General features: G+C 30.3%; 1 protein-coding gene across 11 annotated transcripts in view; it reads right to left on the reverse strand.

The window, feature by feature from the left end:
• Positions 1-22,235, reverse strand: part of LOC145316094 (SLIT-ROBO Rho GTPase-activating protein 1-like) — a 102,294-nt gene that overhangs the window by 57,724 nt on the left and 22,335 nt on the right. For 4 of the 11 annotated variants that reach the window (XM_080156392.1, XM_080156389.1, XM_080156393.1 and 1 more), the window contains exons 1-2: positions 18,225-18,316; positions 16,608-16,677 (exon numbers count right to left, since the gene is read on the reverse strand). The exons of 5 other annotated variants lie outside the window; for them this stretch is intronic. In XM_080156392.1, coding sequence (XP_080012518.1) covers positions 16,608-16,677; positions 18,225-18,314 — 160 coding nt within the window. In that variant the 5' untranslated portion in view covers positions 18,315-18,316. Of the gene's footprint in view, positions 1-11,792; positions 12,042-16,607; positions 16,678-18,224; positions 18,317-22,235 lie in introns of those variants that run through there. 2 more of the 11 variants (XM_080156399.1, XM_080156397.1) reach the window with 2 other exon arrangements.

The raw sequence follows: 22,235 nt of genomic DNA on the forward strand, positions 1-22,235 counted from the left end.
TAATATAATATTACCACAAGAAAAGTAACGCGTCCAAAACTTGAGATTTTACCCTTGATTCAAAATCATATTATCGTTTTTAGTTGCTAACAACTATTTTATCTTCTGATGAAATATCCTTGTATTGAATAAAATTATTATCATACTTTATGCTATACAACAAAATTTCTGTTTAATGTTATTGAATAAACACTGCAAAGCCTTAAGCTGTCTACTTCTGGCTAATTGGTTCACTTCTTATATTCTAAACTTATCACACAATTTAAAGTTCACTTCTTTATTTTGGTAAAATAAAGCATATTTACTTAGTATATTTTTGGATGGTAATATGCATTTATCGCCAAATTTCGATACAACTTGATTGGTAGACATACATTCTAACATTCTGTAACTTATTAAATCAAAATTTTAACTTATTTAGGAACGAACCCATGCTAAAATGTTCTACCATAACATCACATCGTTAAAACATAGCAGTGTTTTTATCTAAATTGTATAAACATTTTAAATTGAAAAAGGAAGTCACCAAATTGGTGCATACGAAACTAAGCAAGCTTCATAATAATAGAAAATTATTAGATTATCCATAAACCCAAGTTTTTAAAGGCTTATCTACACATCAACGTCGTCTGTATGTCTGCCTGTCAAACTGTAACGCTCACGTGACCAAAACATTTATTTTATATCTATTTTTACCTTTACTTTTTCATATCATCCTTTCATTGAAATAACCATCCTTATTTTATTCTACAAAATATAAAACATCTAGTATCAATGAACCTACTTGAAAGTGTTACAATGAACTTTAAAAATATTTTCTCAAAAGGAATCTAATTCTACATTCTACATACAGTAAACAATTTTAGTTTACCCTGTATGCTAAAATCAAATATCCTAATCTACAAAATAAACAAGCACATATACTTGAATAAATATTAAGTGAACCATTTCATTAAATCACAATGCAAATATTTTAAAAATAAATAAATTCAATGAATACAGCCTAAAATTGTCAAATAATATGAAACTAATGGCGTCGCCCCTAACATATAGGCGTAAAGTATTTGAAGTGGGAATGAGGGAGTTTGGGAGCGAGAAGAAAATAGTATAATAAAATAAACTAAGTATCTATTTGAAACTTCCCTAAAACAGAGAATTGTATCGGTTTAGTGGTTAAGGTTTAAGAAAAAAAAACATGGCGACTTGCATAATAGGATATTTAAGACTGCTTAAACTTTAAATTAATACTTGTTTCTTTAAAAACTATCAATTAGAAAAAACAAGGATTATTATGTTTATTAGTAGAGCCGCCAGAATAAAGTAAATAATTCTAAGTATTCAATAAATCACCTTCTATGGCAATTATGTTATTTTTATAAACACAGAAGTTCTAGTAAGTACAAGTATTAGTAAAGCAACAGACTTATATCGTAGTATAAAGAGGGTGCGCTACTAACAAAAATATAAATCCACCCACATGAAAATTGTATCCTTTAAGAAACTAATTCAGAATACAAATTAAGATTTATAGTATCAGCTTTTTATTATTAAGATTTGTACAAATCTAAATTGATAAATCACAAAGCATTGTTTTATTCAAATTAAAATAAAGAATTTGTGATAAAAAGAATGAAGATTTACATAATAAAAATAACTTTAAGCGTTTTAAACACTTTTATGTCTTCTTTGTTGTTTATTATAGTTTGCATACATAAACACATTACATTACATATACAGTATTATACAAATCCTATATACTTAAGTAACAGGGTGTGTGTCTGTCTGAATGTCCAGCTGGGCTGGACCATTATTTTGACCAAGTTCTAATATGGGTCTTTGGGGACCGAGGGGATAAGCTATATCATTTGGTAATTAGCCAGATGAAAAAACCCATTCCTCTCTTGTTACGAAGCTCCTAAAGACTACGGGTGAAGCCACCAGTATATGTAAAAGTAATATAATCTAATACAAAACCTTATGTGTTTGATTCCAAAACAAAATACAAAGCATATTATCAGCATTTTGACATTGATGTAAGTAAGGTAATTAGCATAAAAACACATATAACTTAAATTGAACTAACCAAAAAGTTTAATTCTTTGATTTATTGACTTTACTTGCCAAAAATTTAACTTTTTCTTTGATTTCATAAAAATATTGTTATGAAATAAGTGGCGCGAAATACAAATGCGCAATTTTTTTCTTTAGATTTTAGTAGTTTCATATTATAAAAAAAGTTCAAATTTGTAAAAAGCAAAAAGAAGAGTAGAATATTGAATTAATTAAGATATTTATACTAATAATATTTCATGCGATTAATAATCTTTTGATACTTTAATTTATTGCTAGTGGGTTTAACTGAACACATTCCGATGAATATAATTAAATACTATCATTGCATAAGTTTAATTATACAAATTAAAGAAAGAAAATTCATAATTTTATATAAATTTAAAAAGTTAATTATTCAAAGTTAAGATAATTAAAGTAGGTATAAAGCTATGCTATTAAAAACAAACAATTTTGTTTTATAAAAGATTGCATTATAATATTATTTTATGAATCTAATTTTATACTTTTAATTTTCCCTACCTATCTATAATACAAAGTAGAACGATGTCTGTCTGTTTGTTTGTTTGTTTGTTCTAAAAATAGTATTTATCTCAAAAGAACAAATTATTAAGCAGCTTCATAATAATAAAAAAATGAGCGCCAGAAATTCTAGAAATTTTATTTAGGTTATAAAAAGTTAAATAAAATTCAACCCAAAAATTAAAATAAATTTTGAGGGTTCCAAGAAACTGGCCATAAAAAAACCTTAAAAATATCAATTGACTTGTAATTTGATGACCTCAAATTTTATAAGCCAAAAGGCCACAAGAATTAATTGTATATTTGATATTTTTATTTTTATTGTTGCATATTTTAAGAAAAGTAAAATGTAACATTTAATTATGAATCATTTCTAAATATAAGAAAACACACAAATGAATTAATAATATTTAGAGCATAATATAAAATGAATGAACACTAGAATGAATGAAATTTAGTCTGACAAAAACAGTGTCACAAAAATTAATAGGAAATCATTTAAAGCAAATGTCACACCGAAGCATAAACCTCAACCCCTCGCAAAATTATTTTTCTCTCTCCCTTCATAAAATATTCATTTTTAATCATATTTAATCAAATTCATTCAATACAGTTTCTTTATTGATTTTTAAAAAGCGAAGCTTGTCTATAAGTAACGTAACGGAAAGTTCTTAGCGTGGATTTATGAATGTTAGTATTGTCCTGTCAATTTCAAACTTTATGGAAATGAAATAGTTTTACAGTATTGTGCTTTAAAAAGTATAAAACCTGTAATTGATGCCTATTTAATTTACTCCCAAATTTTTGTTTTGTTTTCTATATAAAAGTTGAAGCCTTAATTTTTCTACAACACATACATTTAATTCATTTCATAAGCATAAAACAGAAATGCAATGACGGAATAATGTTATAAGAATTGAAATAATGATTGCACAAGGTTTTATGCTTATGTTGTTTTAATGCAAATATTATATTACATCTGCATGTCTTATAAGTTATAAGAAAATTCAGGAATGAGAAGGAATGTAAAAAAGAAATTAACACAAAATTTATTTGAATATGTTTGTCCTAAACTGGTATTTTCAGCATATGGAACGGCCAACCCAGGTTATGAAAGTACTAGGGTTGGGCCGGATACTTTTTTGGCCGGATACCGGATACCGGATATCCGGCTGATTTCAAATGCCGGATATCCGGTAACCGGCCGGATATCCGTCCAACGCCGGATATCCGGCAAATATCCGGTTATCCGGCCAAATTACCGGATATCCGGCCGGATAACCGGCCAAATTACCAGATATTAAAGTAGTAAAAAAAATTTCTTCAGAAATTTTATATAAATTTACATAAAGTTAAACTTATTCAGAAAAAATGTTCTTCTAACTTCAATAATAAGAAAATTATAGCCATTTAAGATTTTAAAAAGCAGAGATTTTTGGTGTAAAGTATAAAAAATTATAGAGCCGGATATCCGGCCGGATAGTTTCAATATCCGGTATCCGGCCGGATATTGAAAATGGCCGGATATCCGGCCGGATATCCGGCCACACCGGATATCCGGCCCAACCCTAGAAAGTACCAAACTATGCATAGAAAGTATGTGTAATAATTTTATAATTATTATTTTGTATGCTGAAATACATATCTATCTGCATGTCTTATAAGTTATAAGAAAATTCAGGAATGAGAAGGATACCCAATGTAAAAAAGAAATTAACACAAAATTTATTTGAATATAATTGTCCTAAACTGGTATTTTCAGCATATGGAACGGCCAACCCAGGTTATGAAAGTACCAAACTATGCATAGAAAGTATGTGTAATAATTTTATAATTATTATTTTGTATGCTTGAAATACATATCTATCTATATTAGAGCAATAAAATACATGAAATATAGCTCCAGCGATATTTTATAAAAGACAAGGGACGATAAATCAATTTAAAAGGTACACCCAATCGATAATTAAAATTATTGGTGAAAAGTTTGGACACTAATATTTCGAACCAGCAATCCTAGATTTAATAGAAGACCCGACAGTTTTTAAGAAAACTATTGATATAAAACTTTAGATACCAGTAATGTATAGTTCCTTTTTCTACTCTAAATGTCTTTTGTTTCTGTTAAGAATATTATATTTCTATGCAAGCTTGCTTATTACAAAACAAATAAAGAAATTACAAAATTATTTCTACAGCCAAAAAAAGCAAATTATTAAGTTGGAAGGGGGTTCTGTAGGGACCACTTGTCAGTTGGTGGGATTACACCAAAAATAAAGTTTATGGCATTGAAATTTACGACTTCTTCATTAAAAAGGTGAACGCAATAGTCAATTTAGTTATTGCAAACATAAAATTACGAAATATGTCAAATACAAAACTATTTTTTTCTGCCTTAGTGCAGTTTTCCATTTGTAAGTTGTCCAAGCCAAATGTTGCATAATACAAAATTTTGAAGATGCAAATTTTGTTTTACATAGCAAGAACAAGAACATTTACGTACTTTAGAAGTGCGGCCATAACAAGCTGAAAATATGATTCAGAGCATTCAGAATTGTGATAGTCATTCCTGTTTAGCATTGATATATGAATAGCAGATAAAATCGCCAATTAACAAGAACGAATAAGTTAACTTCGCTGGTGAAAAGAAATATCTATTCATTGAATTAGTTATGTCTCTTTAAAAGAATTCATTTTACCACCAACAAAAAAAAATATTTTGTAAAATCATGTGTGTAAAAATTTACAGTGAAGAGAGGATAATACTTTTTTTTATAAAAATATATAAAAGAAAGATTAAAAAGTTTAACAATGAAAGTAAGATGACTCACGAAAAAAACAGTCATTCTGCTTAATAAAGATAAAAACAAGAACAATTCTGTAAAAAAAGGGGAAAAAAGATGTTAAGACAATTTTAAGATTTTAAAAATTATCCTAAAATCTGCCATTACTCTAATAAAGTAAATTATTGTAAATGATTGTATCTTACTTTTTAAATGACGTCATATTCAATTACCTGCAGCTATTTGAGAACAAATTGTCACTACACAAGAAGCTCTTGATTGGTCCCGGAAAGGAGATAGAAATAAAGATTGCAAAATAAGAAAAAGTGATTCTTAAAAATATTGTTTTGATAATTATAGTTTTCCAAATATGAAAAAAAATGTTGTGTCATCAAAATTTTTTCTTTTATATTCCTGTTAAGAAAAGAACATAAAAACAAGGATGACAAACTTGCATATGTACCAAACGACATGATCATTATGAATGGACAAACAGAGAAATTTAGTTGTTGAGCAGATATTCATTGTTCAATGAAAGGCAAGTAAAAGAGAGAGATAGGAACCGTGATTTAAATTAAATATAAAATACAAAATTAAATAAATATCTTTATTAGCATGACTGGCAGAGCAACGGACCAAATAAATTCTATTCTAGAAGATCTTTGGTTAAAGAAGCTTAACAAACAAAATCAGTCGTCCTATCTTAAACAGGAGCCAAGACAAAAATGTTCTAAGAGTCAAACAAACGAACATCTCAACTTATATCGTTGCTTCTCTGCTTATAATAAATTTAAAAATTAACCAGACATATGTTTGAAAAATTTTGTTGATTAAACACATAAAATGTCAAGCTTAAATTAAATTTGACGGATGAGACGTTTTAAATTCAACTTTCTTTTTAAACTTGCATTTTATAGGGCGATTTTAAATCAAAGAGGTATAAGTGTAATTAACGAATTCAGCTACTTCAATATACTCTTGAACTCAATTAATATTTAGGTGTGTTTTTCAATTCTTGATAGAAAAATTAAAAAGAAGTATTTAACAATGAAAAACAAAGGTCATAGAAATAAAAGCTCCTACTTGAACTACCTACATATTTATTTTAAAAAGGCAAGAAAATTTTTATTATTCTTATTTCTATTATATCCTAAAACTTACCCATTATTGAATTAATCTAAAAATAAGTAGTACATGATTAGCTTTTGATTACGGAACTTAAAATTTCGGCACTTTGAGTCTAACCACCCCCCCTCCCCCCACCCCCATAGTAATTAACCACTGAAAGGTTATAGAAATAGTTTTATGAATTTAATTGATAATTTATAAACCATCACACTAACCAATATCTATATAGGGTTGCATAGAATGAATATATTTAGGAGACTTTATATATACTATACAGGATTATGTTTTAAAATTCAGTCCACTAAGATCCTTTGAGTTTTCCTTTACCAGAATACTTCGATTAGGTCAAACGACAATCCTTTTTTATTTTCTGGGATCGTAGCCGTTACTTCAGTAGTAGGTCGTCTGTCTGCCTCTAAATTTAAATTTTAATGGTAGTCTAGTGTTAAATCCCGCAACAACATATCATGTCGGTAATGGCACTTCTTTAGTCGACATTCTGTATTTAAATTGTAATGCAACAAAGTATTTCCTAATTTGACAGGGAAAAGTCAATATCAGTAATATTTTACATAATATAAATAATCTCACTAGAAATTAACTTTAAAACCATTATAAATATTTAGACCTTGACTGTTCTAATTATGAAACCAAGGATTATTGATATAATTGTTATCATAATGATTATAATTATCATACTATGCAAAGTCGTGTGGTTAGAACACTTCCATATTTCATCTAAGCATATTTCAATTCTTATTACCATAAGAGGGGGGGGGGGCAGGAATAATATTTTGAAAACAATTCAATGGGCTATAACATGTCCTGTTTGGATTTTGGTTTACTTTAGAGCCTTACTTCGAATAATTTACACAATTTGTTTAAAATATACAAAAGAAATTTAAGAAATAAACAAAATTAATTTAATAAATCTCTAAATATTTAAATTAAATTGGCTATGATTATTGAAGGGGCCAGGGGCTAAATATTTAAAAGGGTTAAATTAAAAAATAATAAAGGAAGTGAGAAAAGGTGTAGGATTAATCAAGTATGTTCTCGGATTAGCAAATAATAAGAAATTCTCATGGGTTTAAAATAGATCAAGGAAGTGGGAGGGTGGGGAGGGGAGGTGTTAAATATATATGATTAGAAAATAAGAAATGGCATTTATATAAAATTACAAAGACTTTCAATTTTAATATTTTAAGCCTCGATTTTAATAGTATAAATATAAGGATGAAACGAATATTTATGTATTATTTTTTAATGAATTTTAATCTTATTTTTTTTTTATTTACGAATATGAATCCTAAAGTTTATACCTAAACATTTAAATTAGGCAGAAAGGGAGGGGGCATTGATTCATTAAATTAAACTAGTCTCCGTTTTAAAACCTATTTTGGATTACAAACTTTTCATTATATCTTGATTGGGTTGCACAAACCAGCAAAACTAAAATTTTGTTTATCATAAAGGGTAGGTATTTAAAATTTTTTGTCCAGTGTCATATCCCTAAATGTCCCTAGATTTAGGGGGTGTTATAAGGGTGTAAGCAAGGCAGTCAATCATGTAGGAATAAATTCAATGGTCCATATAAAACAGCCAATTTTTTTTTTTTTTTAAATTATTAGTGAATTAAAGGTAGGTTTTAATATCGCTAGGTAAGAACTTGGAGTATATGAATAAAAGACTTAAATAAAACTCTGTTACATTTTTTTAAAAATCCGACAATAAAAAATGAGACAGTAATATGTGAACACCAAATAGTAAGGCTAAAAAGGGTGGAGTAAGGCATAGTAACACTAGAATTGGCCATGTTATCATCAATTTAAATATTTGGACCATTTTTGGTCATATACATATTTAGTATTTACATACCTTAATTACCCTATTTTACCAAGATTTATAGTTCCTTCTTAAACTAAGGTTTAATTTAACTTTTAATTACATTTATATAAACTAAACATGAAAACCTTCAATTAAATTCAGGGCACAGCCGCCGTTTTATACATCATGCCACAACAACATACAGCCGCTTGATCAATATCAATGAATCGGAAGCCGTAAGCAAATAGATAATTCGCAGCTTGGCAGCAAAATATGATTAGGTAATGTGCAGTCGAAAAAGCAAAAAGTCATTCGAGTCGTCTTTTGTTATATCTTAAATACTCAACTTGGTTTGAGCTTTGCTCAAAAAAACGAAAATAAACGGCACTTTTTTCTCAAAAAAAAGCAGTGTCCAGCCCTTACATTGAGCGGCTGCCTGCTATATTAAGGCATCCTTTCTTTACTTTGAGGCATGCTGAAAATTTTCATAAAATGCTGAGGAATCCGAAAACTTTTACTACAAAGAATTTAATCAAATATTTATGTTTAATAGAACAGCTACTCTATACGAGCAGAAACGTCCGTCAGAAAGACACTTTACAACTGTATTAGTCTATCTTTATCACATTTTTTAAAGCAAAGCTTTTCTATAGACTTTCGGCATGGTTAGCTCTTTTCGATACTTTAAACATGTTATAATTGTCCTATCGATTTCAAACTTTGCATAATGATTCCAATAACTATTTGGAAGCATAGCAACTCTATAACCGTTACCAGAAAGTCCGAACATCCATTAAAACATGCTGATTTTCTTACATTTTTATATTTCATAATTATTCTATTGATTTGATTTTTTAAATATTGATTCCTATTACAATAGGTACAATATTGTTTATCAAAGTGTTATAAACTGTAAAGTTTTCATAGATTAAATTCGGTTTTGATAAAAAAATCCTCGAAATTTGGGGTAAGAAAATCACACGCACACACAAGCATTTACAAGATAATTTTTCAAGACTAAATCTTGCTGTTATATAATATTAGTTCCACTTCACTAATCATTGTTGAAAATAAAGTCCTTTTATAGAATTCATTTTATATCCAAAGTTGCATTACTTCTCTATAGTTTAAACTTCAAAATCTTTTAATAATTTAGTTACTGTAATACAATTTCAATTTGTGTTTTAGAATGTTTTAACTCTTTTTTAGATGCAACCGTCTAAATAGACAAAATTTTTCTTGTTTTCAAATTTGGGTTTTAGAAGTACTATAAGTATTTAAGTAGAATTACAAAATAAAACGATAGAAAAATAATCCATAAAATTTAATTGTTCATTTTCTTAGTTTTGAATAAACAAAAAACAATCAATACCTTTTTACATTTCCATTTAAGTATTTAATTCTAATAAAATTTTTTTTAAAATGATATTATTTATCAACTATATGATACTTGATATGTGTACAATTGTTTAGATATGTTCTGTAGTAAGATAAGATAATAAGTTTTGTAATTTGAACATTATGCTTTCCAAGTGTTGAAAGTTTTAATCATATAAAATTGAAATATCAATATTTTAATGCTTATTGAAATACAACTAAAAAAACTTTTTTTATTCCTTAATCAAGGATGCCGCAAGAAAGAAAAACAGACATACAAAGTAAAATATCGAGCTTCTTTACACTACAAATTTTTTAACTTAATTTACAAAATTCAAAGTCAGACGTTTAAGAAAAAAAGTTTAAAAGAAAAGCAAATCTCACAAATTGGTAATTACATTCTAATTGACTTAGCCCAAAATAATAAAATATGTTGAAAACAGCTAAATCAACACAAAATTTCTACAATTCTTTAGAGGTATTCTTATGTTAAACAACTTAATAATATAATAACTATACCCAATTAAAATTTGGAGCGTAATAATTTTTCATCAAAGAAGGTTAATTAAATTTCTAGAAGATGGGGCGAAGAAAATATTTTTCTTAGAATTGGCCAACATTCATTAACATTGTGCATTTAATTTCTAAAGTTTGTATTTTAATGAAATAAAAAAGATACTTTTCAACAAGGCTTTGAAATTGTATCACCCAAAAAACAGACCAGTTCTAAACCGTGAATAAGATCTGTGTTTCGCAGAGGTTTATAAAATCATCTAGAAAACCAAGCCCCCCCCAAAAAAATCTTAAACAAAATAAGAAATAAGTAAGTTAATCTGAGACTATTGTCCTAAGAGATAGCCATAAATCAAAAGAAGCCTGAGCTTTATCATAGTTTTTATTCTGTTTAATAATACTTGGACAATAAATCATAAGAGTGCACTAGGACAAACACACACACATGTTCTAGCATGCACTGGTTAAACCTATGCATCATACTAATCATATCACCATTAAACAAGGATGACAACATCCATAAAAGCGAAGCACTGAAACGGTAGGACAAACGGACATTAACACTTATATATTGTCAGAACTGAATAATCAGAATATAAATATATAAGAGTCGAAGCAAAATTGTAAGTAAATTTGTTTAAAAAAATGCTTTATACAGGATAATGTTTATGGACATACCTACATTTTTAGGAATTGATTATAGAGTTGCTTTGCTTATAACATTATACTTTGTTCTCCCAGGAATCAATATACCAAAAATCAGATCAATCGGATGATTTGATCACATAAACATTTGTTGTTAAAAAAGTGAAAAAATCAACATGTTTAAAACGGACGTACGGACATTTTGGTAATGATTATAGAGTTGCTACGCTTTCTAAATCGTACCTAACTACTAAAGGAATCACCATGCAAAATTTGAAATCGATAGGACAATCCTAACATGCCTAAATTTACGAAAAAAGCTATCCGTTACGGACGTACGGACGGACGTACGGACGGACCGACCCTAATTATAGAAATGCTTCGCTTTTAAAAAGCTTAAAACAGAGTTGTTAAAAAATGGTTTGGACTTTCTTTTAAAAATATGACATTTTCAACAAAAAAATAATCTGTTTGTACAAAATACAGAGAAAATATGTAATACTCAGCTGCTATTAGAGATAGACATTAGTTTTTTTTTGTGTGTGACTGAAGATTCTGCTTTGATCATGCACACTATAACTCACTTGGTCCGTTGGTCTGTCCGTAATGCTTTATGGTGCATCACATTTCTTTTGGGAAAAAGTGTTTAAAATACTAAAATCTACGAATCTATTATATGATGGTTGTTTGTTTGTTGATTTAATTTAAAAATAAATGGATGAAAATCTACAATTTTCAGAGAAGCTTTATAATGGCAGATATTAGGCCATTTTCAACCAAATAAACAAAGATAGATTTAAGTTTTTAGCATTTATTTTTTGCTAGGTATTAAAGTTTAGAGTAGAATCTAAAATTACCCCTTTCTCTGGTTAGGTCTAGATTTAGAAAAACTGAAATAATACAGTTAAAAAATAATTAAGTTTGAACCTGGAAAAACTCCTTTCAGCTCTGCAGAATTATGTATCAAGCCATTTCTGGGCTGTATTATACACTGGAACATTTTACAAGGCAAATCAAAGCCTTTTTAACAAATATATATATCCACAAACACTTGATTTATCACATCTTGAATTAGAATTAATATTTCTGGTAATTTCTATGTTGATTTAGTCAGATGTTTGTCTGACAAGTCTCACATGGCAACTAGTGTAAATATAATATAAAGTAAACTACTACAAAGCAAAGCCTAAAGCCATGTAAAACTTGTGAAGAAGGGAGGTGGGTGAAGCTCGGGGAGGAGTGACGGAGAATGAACAAGGGGAAATTTTAGTTTCCAGTGGGCCCAAAAAAGGGGAAGGTTAAGGGGTGAATTCAATGGTGGAGAATCAATTCCACATAACAACACATTAATCAAAATAAAAAATTGAGACTTCATTAACTATGGCAGAAGTTAACACAAAACCAAAAATCTGAATAAAGTTGTCCACATAAACGCAAAAAGCTTTCAGACACAATGTATTTATAATATCATATAAGCACCATAATATCAAATTTAGCAAAGTGAAGTTAATGATACATAGAATAGTTCTCAAAATCCAACTATTGAATGTTGTTTTTACAATATTTAGTAACTAGTTTCTTTAAACATGGATTGATGCCTTTATTGAATGGATCTAATGAATCTATGGTGAAAATGGGCCGAAAATGACCCTTTACAGTTTTATAAAAAATCTTTTTTGGCTAAAAGATAATTTTATGAAAAAAAAACAGTTTTTGAAGTTTCAGCGCTAATGATTGATATTTAGACGGAAATAACGACCCACCGAATTCTAATACTACATACATTACTACTACGAGGGGTTTAGGAAACAGGTTCTAATAATAATACTTGGGAGAAGGAGGGGGGGGGGGGGTCTACAGGGGAAAGGAGGAACAGTGTTACCGGCACTTAGTCACTCTCCCAGTTCTATTTCTAATTCCTTCTCTACACATATAATGTATCCCACCTCCTCCCCTCCCCCAATATTCTGACTAATTTGTGTATTTCCCATTTCTACAAATATGTATATGTGTGTTTGTTTGTTTATAAATATGGATGCATCAATTTAGTTTTGCAAAATTTGCAAAAGTTTGTAAATAAAACTAAAGCTTTCCTATGCAAAGCCAAATCTATATCAAATTAAAGGCAATCCATTAGTATCGAAGCTATGATGGCAGCTTCACAATAAATTGTTAAATCTATCTGGTGACACTGGTGTTTACTAGAACGGCACGGACGGACATGTAAGCCGATTGAAATATATAGACCTTTTTTTAGTATTGCAGCTACTCTATGATTTTATATTGAAACAGAAAAAAACACAAATAAAGGATATAGTTGTTCGAGTTTTTAAATTAAGGGGGGGGGGCGGGTTGATTACTGTGGAGATCTCGCAATCAAGGTATGAAGTCAATTAAAAAAACGACAAAATTTAATATGTCTTCTTAAAATATGGCTTTAAGGCCCAATTAAATAAAAGTTATTATTCTAATCTGTAATTTAGAATATACAGCTTTCAAATTATCTTTTCCTCCCAATCTAATTCGCTACTATAAAAGATCTATTCTTGTTAAAGTTTAGGTGGGGGCCAAGGGGATATTTTCTAATTTTGTAGTTTGTACGCTTTTTATTGAAATAGGGTGCTTTTAGGACAATTAGGGTGAATAGTTAAGGCCGGTTGAGGGGGGAGATGGATTGCTGCGTAATCAAATACTTATTTTACCCAATCCAAAGATATTTATTGCATGGTAAAATTGGAAATTGATTACTATTAGTGAAGGGTCTATCAAACATACATAGATTCATTCCATATTGAAACTAGAACAATTTTATCAATAAGAAGCGACGAAATATTATTTTAGATTAAACAGTTCAGCTAAGCATTAAGAGAACAGACAAATTATAGAAAATCTGCGACAAAAAAAATCTTTTTAAAGTATAATTTTAGTTTAGTTTGGTCATGGATAGGAAAATTGAACAGAAAACTACTTTGTTTCCAACAGTTTTATCTCGATGTATATTTTTTGCTTGAAGATTTAAAAGCATGCTTATTGTCCAATACAAGATGCATTTTAAGCAGTTTAATTAATATAATCAATTTAATGACGAAAAGAAAATAATGGAATAGCTCTGCTCTTAGCCTTATAAATATAATGTATAATTTTCAAGATAAGATAAAGATTTTAACTTCCATTTTTTATATATCGATGACAAGCGTGTGAACAAAAATCAAATTTATTAATAATTTTCAAGTGCAAAATTCTTAGAAAAACATCTAATAATGAAAACTATTGCATCACTAATATTTCTTGGGAATATAAAAAAGTTTAAATTCTATATATTCATTGATATTAGAGTGTTAATCAATTGCACAACAAAAAGAACATTTACCAAGTTTAGAATGAAGTATTACAAACAAAATTATTCTTTTCTTATTTTTCCTAAGAAGTAAGGATAATTTAGACCATCTATCGATGTCACGCGCTTTACATGGTAGGTTTTAAGGACTGTAATAGTTGTAGGGATTGTAAGCCACCCAGAATGATAATTTTTCAAAGATAAGTATTTTTCTGAGAATATAAAGTCATTAGTTAGTGACAAATAAAAATGTCAAATCCTGTACTTAATTAAATGTAAAGTTAAGTGCATATAAGTAGCGCAGATTCTTAACAATCATGAGAGCCACTCTAAGGCCATGCGGCACGTCTGATCTCTGTAGTATTAGCCATGTAAATTATGTATTACTCTAGCGGCTATTTCTTCTAGGAGAAGGTTATAGTTTAATAGTTTTAAACCTTACCTAGACCTATAAGAAGCTTCATTGTATTGGAAAACCAAAACCGTTCAGCGATTATCGAGAGCTACAGACAAAAGAACATCCTATTACCTCTATATTTGGATAAATAAATACCACTTTCTTATGCTAAATGCTGTGCTATTAGTAAATATAATTGTCCTTGTTTAATGAATAAAACAATGAAACGCTACAGGGCAATTTTATCAAAGGTTCTCTAAAAAAATATATACTGTCACAAAAAAAAATTCGAAAAAAAAATTCTGTTCAGCGGCGAAGATATAAATAACTAGGAAAATAGTATGTGCGTTCGTCTATCATACTACAAAAAATAGATTTACTCGGTTGTTATATAAGATAGCGTCACAATTATTTTAGACTTTTTCTATCAGGGTTCCGGAGCCGGGAGCAGCAACATTTTTGGTGGAGCCGGACCCGGATCCGAAGCCGTATTTTACGTTAAAAACGGCTCCGGCTCCGGACTAGCTAAAAATGATTTTTTAAAGTAATATTATAATTTGGCAACGGTCTATTTCCATATAATAAACTGAAAAACTATTGTTACTTAACAAATAGACACACATCCTTCTACTTTTATATAGCTTTAATCAAATAAAAGCAAAATATTTTATATTATTTATTTTATTTTATCAAATTCAATAATGAAAAAAAATTGATATATTAATTTTAAGGTAGGAGCAGGAGCCGGAGCTGGAGCCGGAGCCGTATTCCCAAATACGGCTCCGCGGAGCCGGAGCCGCATCAAAATCATACGGCTCCGACACCCTGTTTTCTATTATAATTCAGAACAAATAATAAATATGCAGATATGTTGTAGCTCACTAGTGAGAGGTCTGAGCTACATATGGACAGTATTGTCCTTGTGTTTACAAATTCTACTGACACCCTATTAATTGAAAGTTTAAGATTAGATTTGTCACTAATTAACCAATATACACAAACATAGTCCCTAGATAGGATGGCAGGATCAGGCATATAGCAATAGGTTAAAAATATCACTAAACCTTTTGATATCACGAATTTTATCTGTGTCCCTAAAGTTATATACGTAGTTCAGTTTTAAACCAGTTTTGTTAGACGAAGGGGCCGAAGAACCCGGGCTAACAAAACGGGTATTAAAATAATGTTTTTTTTATACTCGAGGAAAATTTTCTGTAATTCGATGCTATATATGATTTTTCAGTATGGTTGAGTACCGGTTCTAATTCCAAGGATATTAATCAGTTTTAAAGACATACTTGTAAAAGAGCTATAGATGTCTTAGATTATTAATTTCCAAATGCGTAGCATATCTTTAGGTTTACTCTTCCCTCGCTGACTGACTCTTACAATCATTAAAATTTTCAGAACTTTAATCTATCTAAATATATATAAGCCAAATCATTTATGACTACTTGCAGATTTTTTTTGCTAAATTAAATATCAAACTAAGTATCATTTATCCCAGAAAGAAGACACACAGTCTGAAAACTTTATTAATTAAAAGCTATAAATTCAAACAAATAATGATTAATAAGTATTTAATGGATTATTGCATAATTAACAGAAGTTATTTATGAATTTTGAATAATTTAACATAAACTATTTTTGTGTATTTAAAAATGTACAGTACATGCACTAAAATATCTTGATAAGTAGCTGGAGGTGCGTTTTTGCGTTCAGTTGCACATTTATTTAAATGTTCAAATGTGACTAGAGCTTCTATTATATCTATTTAGTTGAATTCATGCGAAGGCAAATGATATTTCAGAGGTTAACCTAACACAAAGCAGACACCCTTTTCAACCTTATCATCTGCAAAATCTTGAGATCCTAAAAAACACACAAACATCCTTCCTTAAAATATTAACACATAAAATGACAAAACCTTCCCTAAAATAAAAATTAAAGCATCCATAAATAATAAAAGCAAACGAAATGACAAAAAGCTTTTGCTTAGAAGTCTTACTGTTCATGTCCTTGTCCTTTTTCAGTGCCTCTTTAAGATCTTTAGAACTTATTTCATCATTTACTTCATCCTAAATTATTTATATTTAAAAAAAAACAAGGTTGCCACGGCTTTAAGAATGACCAAACTTTTTTGGTACAACATCTCTAAAAAATGGATGGCGTAAAATGGCGCACGAAGCGTGCCAAATATTTCTTTGTAGGGGGGATTTTAATTTTGATCTTTAAAATTACCTGATTTGCAAAAAAAAACCTAAAGGTTAAAATATTTTTTGTTTGGTTTTATAGATTTTTGGGACCCCTTGGCCAATAACTCAGCAATTACAAAATATTAATCCAATACACATGTTTAAGAGCATATTTCCTAATAGTAAAATATTAATATTATCTTCTAGAGGAACATTTGTTAAGTTTTCTTTGTTTTGTCAAGTTGAAAAGAAAAATTATTTTTAGAGGGGAGAATTTTATTAGCAAATCTACTCTTTTATATGATATGATGGTCTGTCTTTCAGAAATAGTTGGACAGGTTATTTGCTAGGCCAGGAAGTACATAAAAATAATTACACCTCACCCTATTATCTTTAAGTTCTACTATGTATCTTAATGATCTTTGTTTACGGGTTTTAAATATAAATAAATCTTTCCTTTCTTCAAAAAGTTCGCTACAATTGCAAGTATTTGTTCTAGTTTGTGGAGTGTGAATTAGCAAAAACAGATAATATATTATAGTTCAAATTGACTCTCTTTAAACTTTAAAATCATTCATAAAACAAAAAAAGTACCCAAGCAAAATAAAAGTTTGAATATTTAGTAGCTTCGATCTTAACTTAGATTGCCAATTAAGAAAATGCAACCCCTCCTATAGCATGCTTTAAAATATATGTATAAATATACTATACATTTTGGAGCAAGAACACAGCTATTCTATAATTCATATATATTTGTTTCAGTATGTTTCTACTTAAATTGACGTCAAATCTGCTCGTTTGACATTACTATAGTACAATTTAATGCTTAACAGTTACTTCCTTGTTTATTGATTGCGTTTGAAAATTTTAAACATTAATTGCTATATAAATAAAATGTTGTATTTAGAGATTTTTGATCATGCTTGTAAATTGACGTTTATAATTTCAATAAAGTTACTGATAACAGTGGATTTTTCATTACTTGGATCTTACGCCAGATTATCATATACTCTAAAAAAGTGAAACTAGTAGCTGGATAAAATAACGATCGACCACCCCACTCCCTTTTACCCCATCTCTTCTCTCATAATGGTTGAACGAACTGATGATATCCATTTCAGCAACCTAAATTGACAAAATATCCACATATATTCTATATGCAATTAGTTTACACTGCGCTATTTATGGAAATAATTATCTTTGTTGCATACCTATGTATGTACAGAACTTTATAATATAGTGTGACAATAAAAGGGGGAAGATAGTTAATACTTAGGGGGAGAGATTAATTAAAAGATATGAAATCTGCATATCGCGTGAAGGCGTATTAATCAGGCATATGTGATGAAATATTTTTAGATAACGCGAGGTCTTTCATGCAGTGAAAATTAATTTGAGCGTTGCAAAATAAAATTAAAATAAACTTTTACCGCAGCTAACATTTTAAAAGACAATGATCTAAGAGTGCCTCTGTCAAGAGTAGAACTATCATACAATTCTTCCTCTATGATATCCTCCATTTTTATCTAAATTTAACATTAAAAAATCTATGAAATTTATCATTAATATCAAAAATATAATTGTAAGGTTGCGTGAATTTAACATTAATAAATACCTAACACAATAAACATATAAAACGCAAAAAAATATAATTATAAACGATTTACTCGATAACTTACACTTTTGATAAAAACATACATAATAACTATATATTTATGTTTCCTTTGACTGAGGTTTCGTGATTTCTCCCTCAAAAATATAACCTAAAAACCTTAGAGTAGATATTATTATTTTGGATTGCCAAAAGAAATATTTTGGACTAAATCCAATAGGCATACTATTTCATCATGATCAATATTAAAAATAGGTTTTAGTCAGTTATAAGGTATAAACAATTCAAGTGACTTCTTAAATAATATTTGGGGGGCAACTGAAGGGGTGGTCAATTTCACTATGTGTTGCCCTCCAACGACAGCTCAACGCCACGTATAGGTTTCGTCATTTTTAAAAATTAATTTCTTTATTGGTATAATCTTGGTTTTATTGCGCACTGAAGGACAAGCCATATTATGGAAAAAAGCTTCACTTATAACCTAACAACAAAACATAAAATCAAAACATAGACTCAGCCTTTCAACTTTTAAAATTGATTGAAATGAAAAGAAGTGACCCCATGAAAAGGCCAATTGAATACTGAATCAACATTGCATTATCGTTATTATCATGTTCATACGCTCAAGTAAATATACATATAAAATAGCTTAAAATTTATTAATAAATAAGGGGGGGGGGCGTAATGACATAAGCTCTTAAACCGTGAGCAAAATGGTCTAAAGATTGAGCTAGACCCTTCAAACTTGGTATATAAGCCTAGTCCTATAGGTATTACATCTAAATGGCAAAAAAATCCAAAATTTTTTATTTTTAGGTTAGGTTAGGTAAGAAAAACCCTGCGGAAATGGGGTTTTTAGGCTTTTTTGGGTCTATTTTGATGTGGAAACTTGCCTTAAATTGTTTTTTCTTAGGGTTTTAACTTAAATACACTGTATCTATTCACATGGACATTATATAAGATGATTCAGCAAGTCGGGGACCGACCCCAGGGGGCTAGGTGGGTGGCCCGCAGGGGTTAAGTTCATTTTTCCCAATATATTTGTTGTGATACATCAAATTATAGTTTTTTTAGGTCAAGGAACTCAAATTCAGAGCTAAAATAAGCATTAGACTAATCTGAAGCTAGCCCCAGCGGGCTAGGTTGGTGGCCCGCAGGGGTTAAGTGCATTTTTTTCTAATATATATCTTGTTATATATCAAACTATAGGTTTTTAAGGTCAAGAAACTCAAATTCTGAGCGAAAATTAGCATTAGACTGACCTGAAGCTAACCCCCCCGGGCTAGGTTGGTTTTCTGCAGGGCTTAAGAGCATTTACCTAACCTAACCTAGAAACTTACTTATATTTTTACAGGTTTTTTTCTTGAATAAACTGTGTCTATTAATGAAGACTTTATTTAAGATGATCCAGCAAGTCGGGGACCGACCCCAGCGGGCTAGGTGGGTGGCCCGCAGGGGTTAAGTGCATTTTCCCCAATATATATGATGTGATACATCAAATGATATGTTTTTTAGGTCAAAGAACTCAGATTCAGAGCTACAATAAGCATTAAAATAATCTGAAGCTAACCCCAGCGGGCTAGCTGGGTTGCCCACAGGGCTTAAGTGCATTTTACCTAAGCTAACCTAGAAACTTACATTTATTATTTTTTTTAGGTTTTTTTCTAGAATAAACTGTCCATTCATGAGGACCCTATTTCAGATGATTCAGCAAGTTGAAGACCGACCCCAGCGGGCTAGGTGGGTGGCCTGCAGTGGTTAAGTGCATTTTCCCCAATATATAGGTTGTGATAAATCCAATTATATGTTTTTTAGGTCAAAGAACTCAAATTCAGAGCTGAAATAAGCATTAGACTAATCTGAAGCTAACCCCAGCGGGCTAGATAGGTAGCCCACAGGGCTTAAGTGTATTTTACCTAACCTAACCTAGAAACTTACATTTAATATTTTTTTTATAGGTTTTTTTCAAATAAACTGTCCATTCATGAGGACCTTATTTCAGATGATCCAGCAAGTCGAAGACCGACCCCAGCGGGCTAGGTGGGTGTCCCTCAGGGGTTAAATGCATTTTTTTTTAAAGTATGTGTTGTCATACATCCATTTATAGGTTTTCAAGGTCAAGAAACTCAAATTTACAGCTAATAAAAGCATCAGACTAATCTGAAGCTAGCCCCAGCGTGCTAGGTGGGTTGCCTGCAAGCCTTAAGTGCATTTTACCTAACCTAACTTGTTTTTTTTATGGTTTTTTTCTGAAATAAACTCTGTCTATTTATTAGAATATTATTTAAGATTTAAGACCCCAGCAGGCTAGGTGCGTGGCCCGCAGGAGTTAAGTGCATTTTTAGTTGTCATACATAAAATTATAGGTTTTTTAGGTCCAGAAATTCAAAGGGGTAGTTTCACGAAATGCATTTGAACTTAATTTAGTGAACTGCATATTTTTTCCTGGTTTTTAATATGCTAATAGGAAACAATTTTTTAATTTAATGTATACCACATACCACGAAAAAACTAGCATCAGGTTGCTATTGTGTTTTTTTTTAGCTCCAAATTGACTTTAAAAACCTATAGTTTGATGTATAACTACACATAATTTGGAAAATTTACCCCTGCAGGCCACCCACCTAATCCGCGGGGGTTAGCCTTAGGTCAGTCGTATTCTTAAAATAGCTCTAAATTTGAGTTTCTTGACATAAAAAACCTATAATTTGATGTATGACAACACATTCTTTAGAAAAAATGCACTACACCCCTGTGGGCCACCCACCTAGCCCACTGGGGTCGGTCCCCAACTTGCTGGATTATCTAAAATAATGTCCTCATTAATAGACACAGTTTATTCAAGGAAAAAACCAAAAAGAATAAGTAAGTTTCTAGGTTAGGTTAGGTAAAATGCACATAAGCCCTGTGGAAAATCTACCTAGCCCGCAGGGGTTAGCTTCAGGTAAGTCTTTTGCCAATTTTAGTTCTGAATTTGAGTTTCTTGACCTTAAAAACCTTTATTTTGATATATAACAAGATCTATATTGGAAATAATGCATTTAACCCCTGCGGGCCACCAACCTAGCCCGCTGGGGCTAGTTTCAGATTAGTCTTATGCTAATTCTAGCTCTGAATTTGAGTTAACTGACCTAAAAAACTTATAATTTGATGTATCGCAACATATATATTTGGAAAAATGCACTTAACCCCTGCGGGCCACCCACCTAGCCCGCTGGGGTCGGTCCCCGACTTGCTGGATCATCTTAAATAAAGTCCTCATTAATAGACACAGTTTATTCAAGAAAAAAACCTGTGAAAATATAAGAAAGTTTCTAGGTTAGGTTAGGTAAATGCTCTTAAGCCCTGCAGAAAACCAACCTAGCCCGGGGGGGTTAGCTTCAGGTCAGTCTAATTCTAATTTTCGCTCAGAATTTGAGTTTCTTGACCTAAAAAACCTATAGTTTGATATATAACAAGATATATATTAGAAAAATGCACTTAACCCCTGCGGGCCACCAACCTAGCCCGCTGGGGCTAGCTTCAGATTAGTCTAATGCTTATTTTAGCTCTGAATTTGAGTTCCTTGACCTAAAAAACCTATAATTTGATGTATCACAACAAATATATTGGGAAAAATGAACTTAACCCCTGCGGGCTACCCACCTAGCCCCCTGGGGTCGGTCCCCGACTTGCTGAATCATCTTAAATAATGTCCATGTGAATAGATACAGTATATTTAAGTTAAAACCCTAAGAAAAAACAATTTAAGGCAAGTTTCCACATCAAAATAGACCAAAAAAGCCTAAAAACCCCATTTCCGCAGGGTTTTTCTTACCTAACCTAACCT

Source organism: Acartia tonsa, chromosome 4 (genome assembly GCF_053477335.1).
Source record: "Acartia tonsa isolate MP-2025a chromosome 4, ASM5347733v1, whole genome shotgun sequence".
Classification (NCBI taxonomy): Eukaryota; Metazoa; Arthropoda; class Copepoda; order Calanoida; family Acartiidae; genus Acartia; species Acartia tonsa.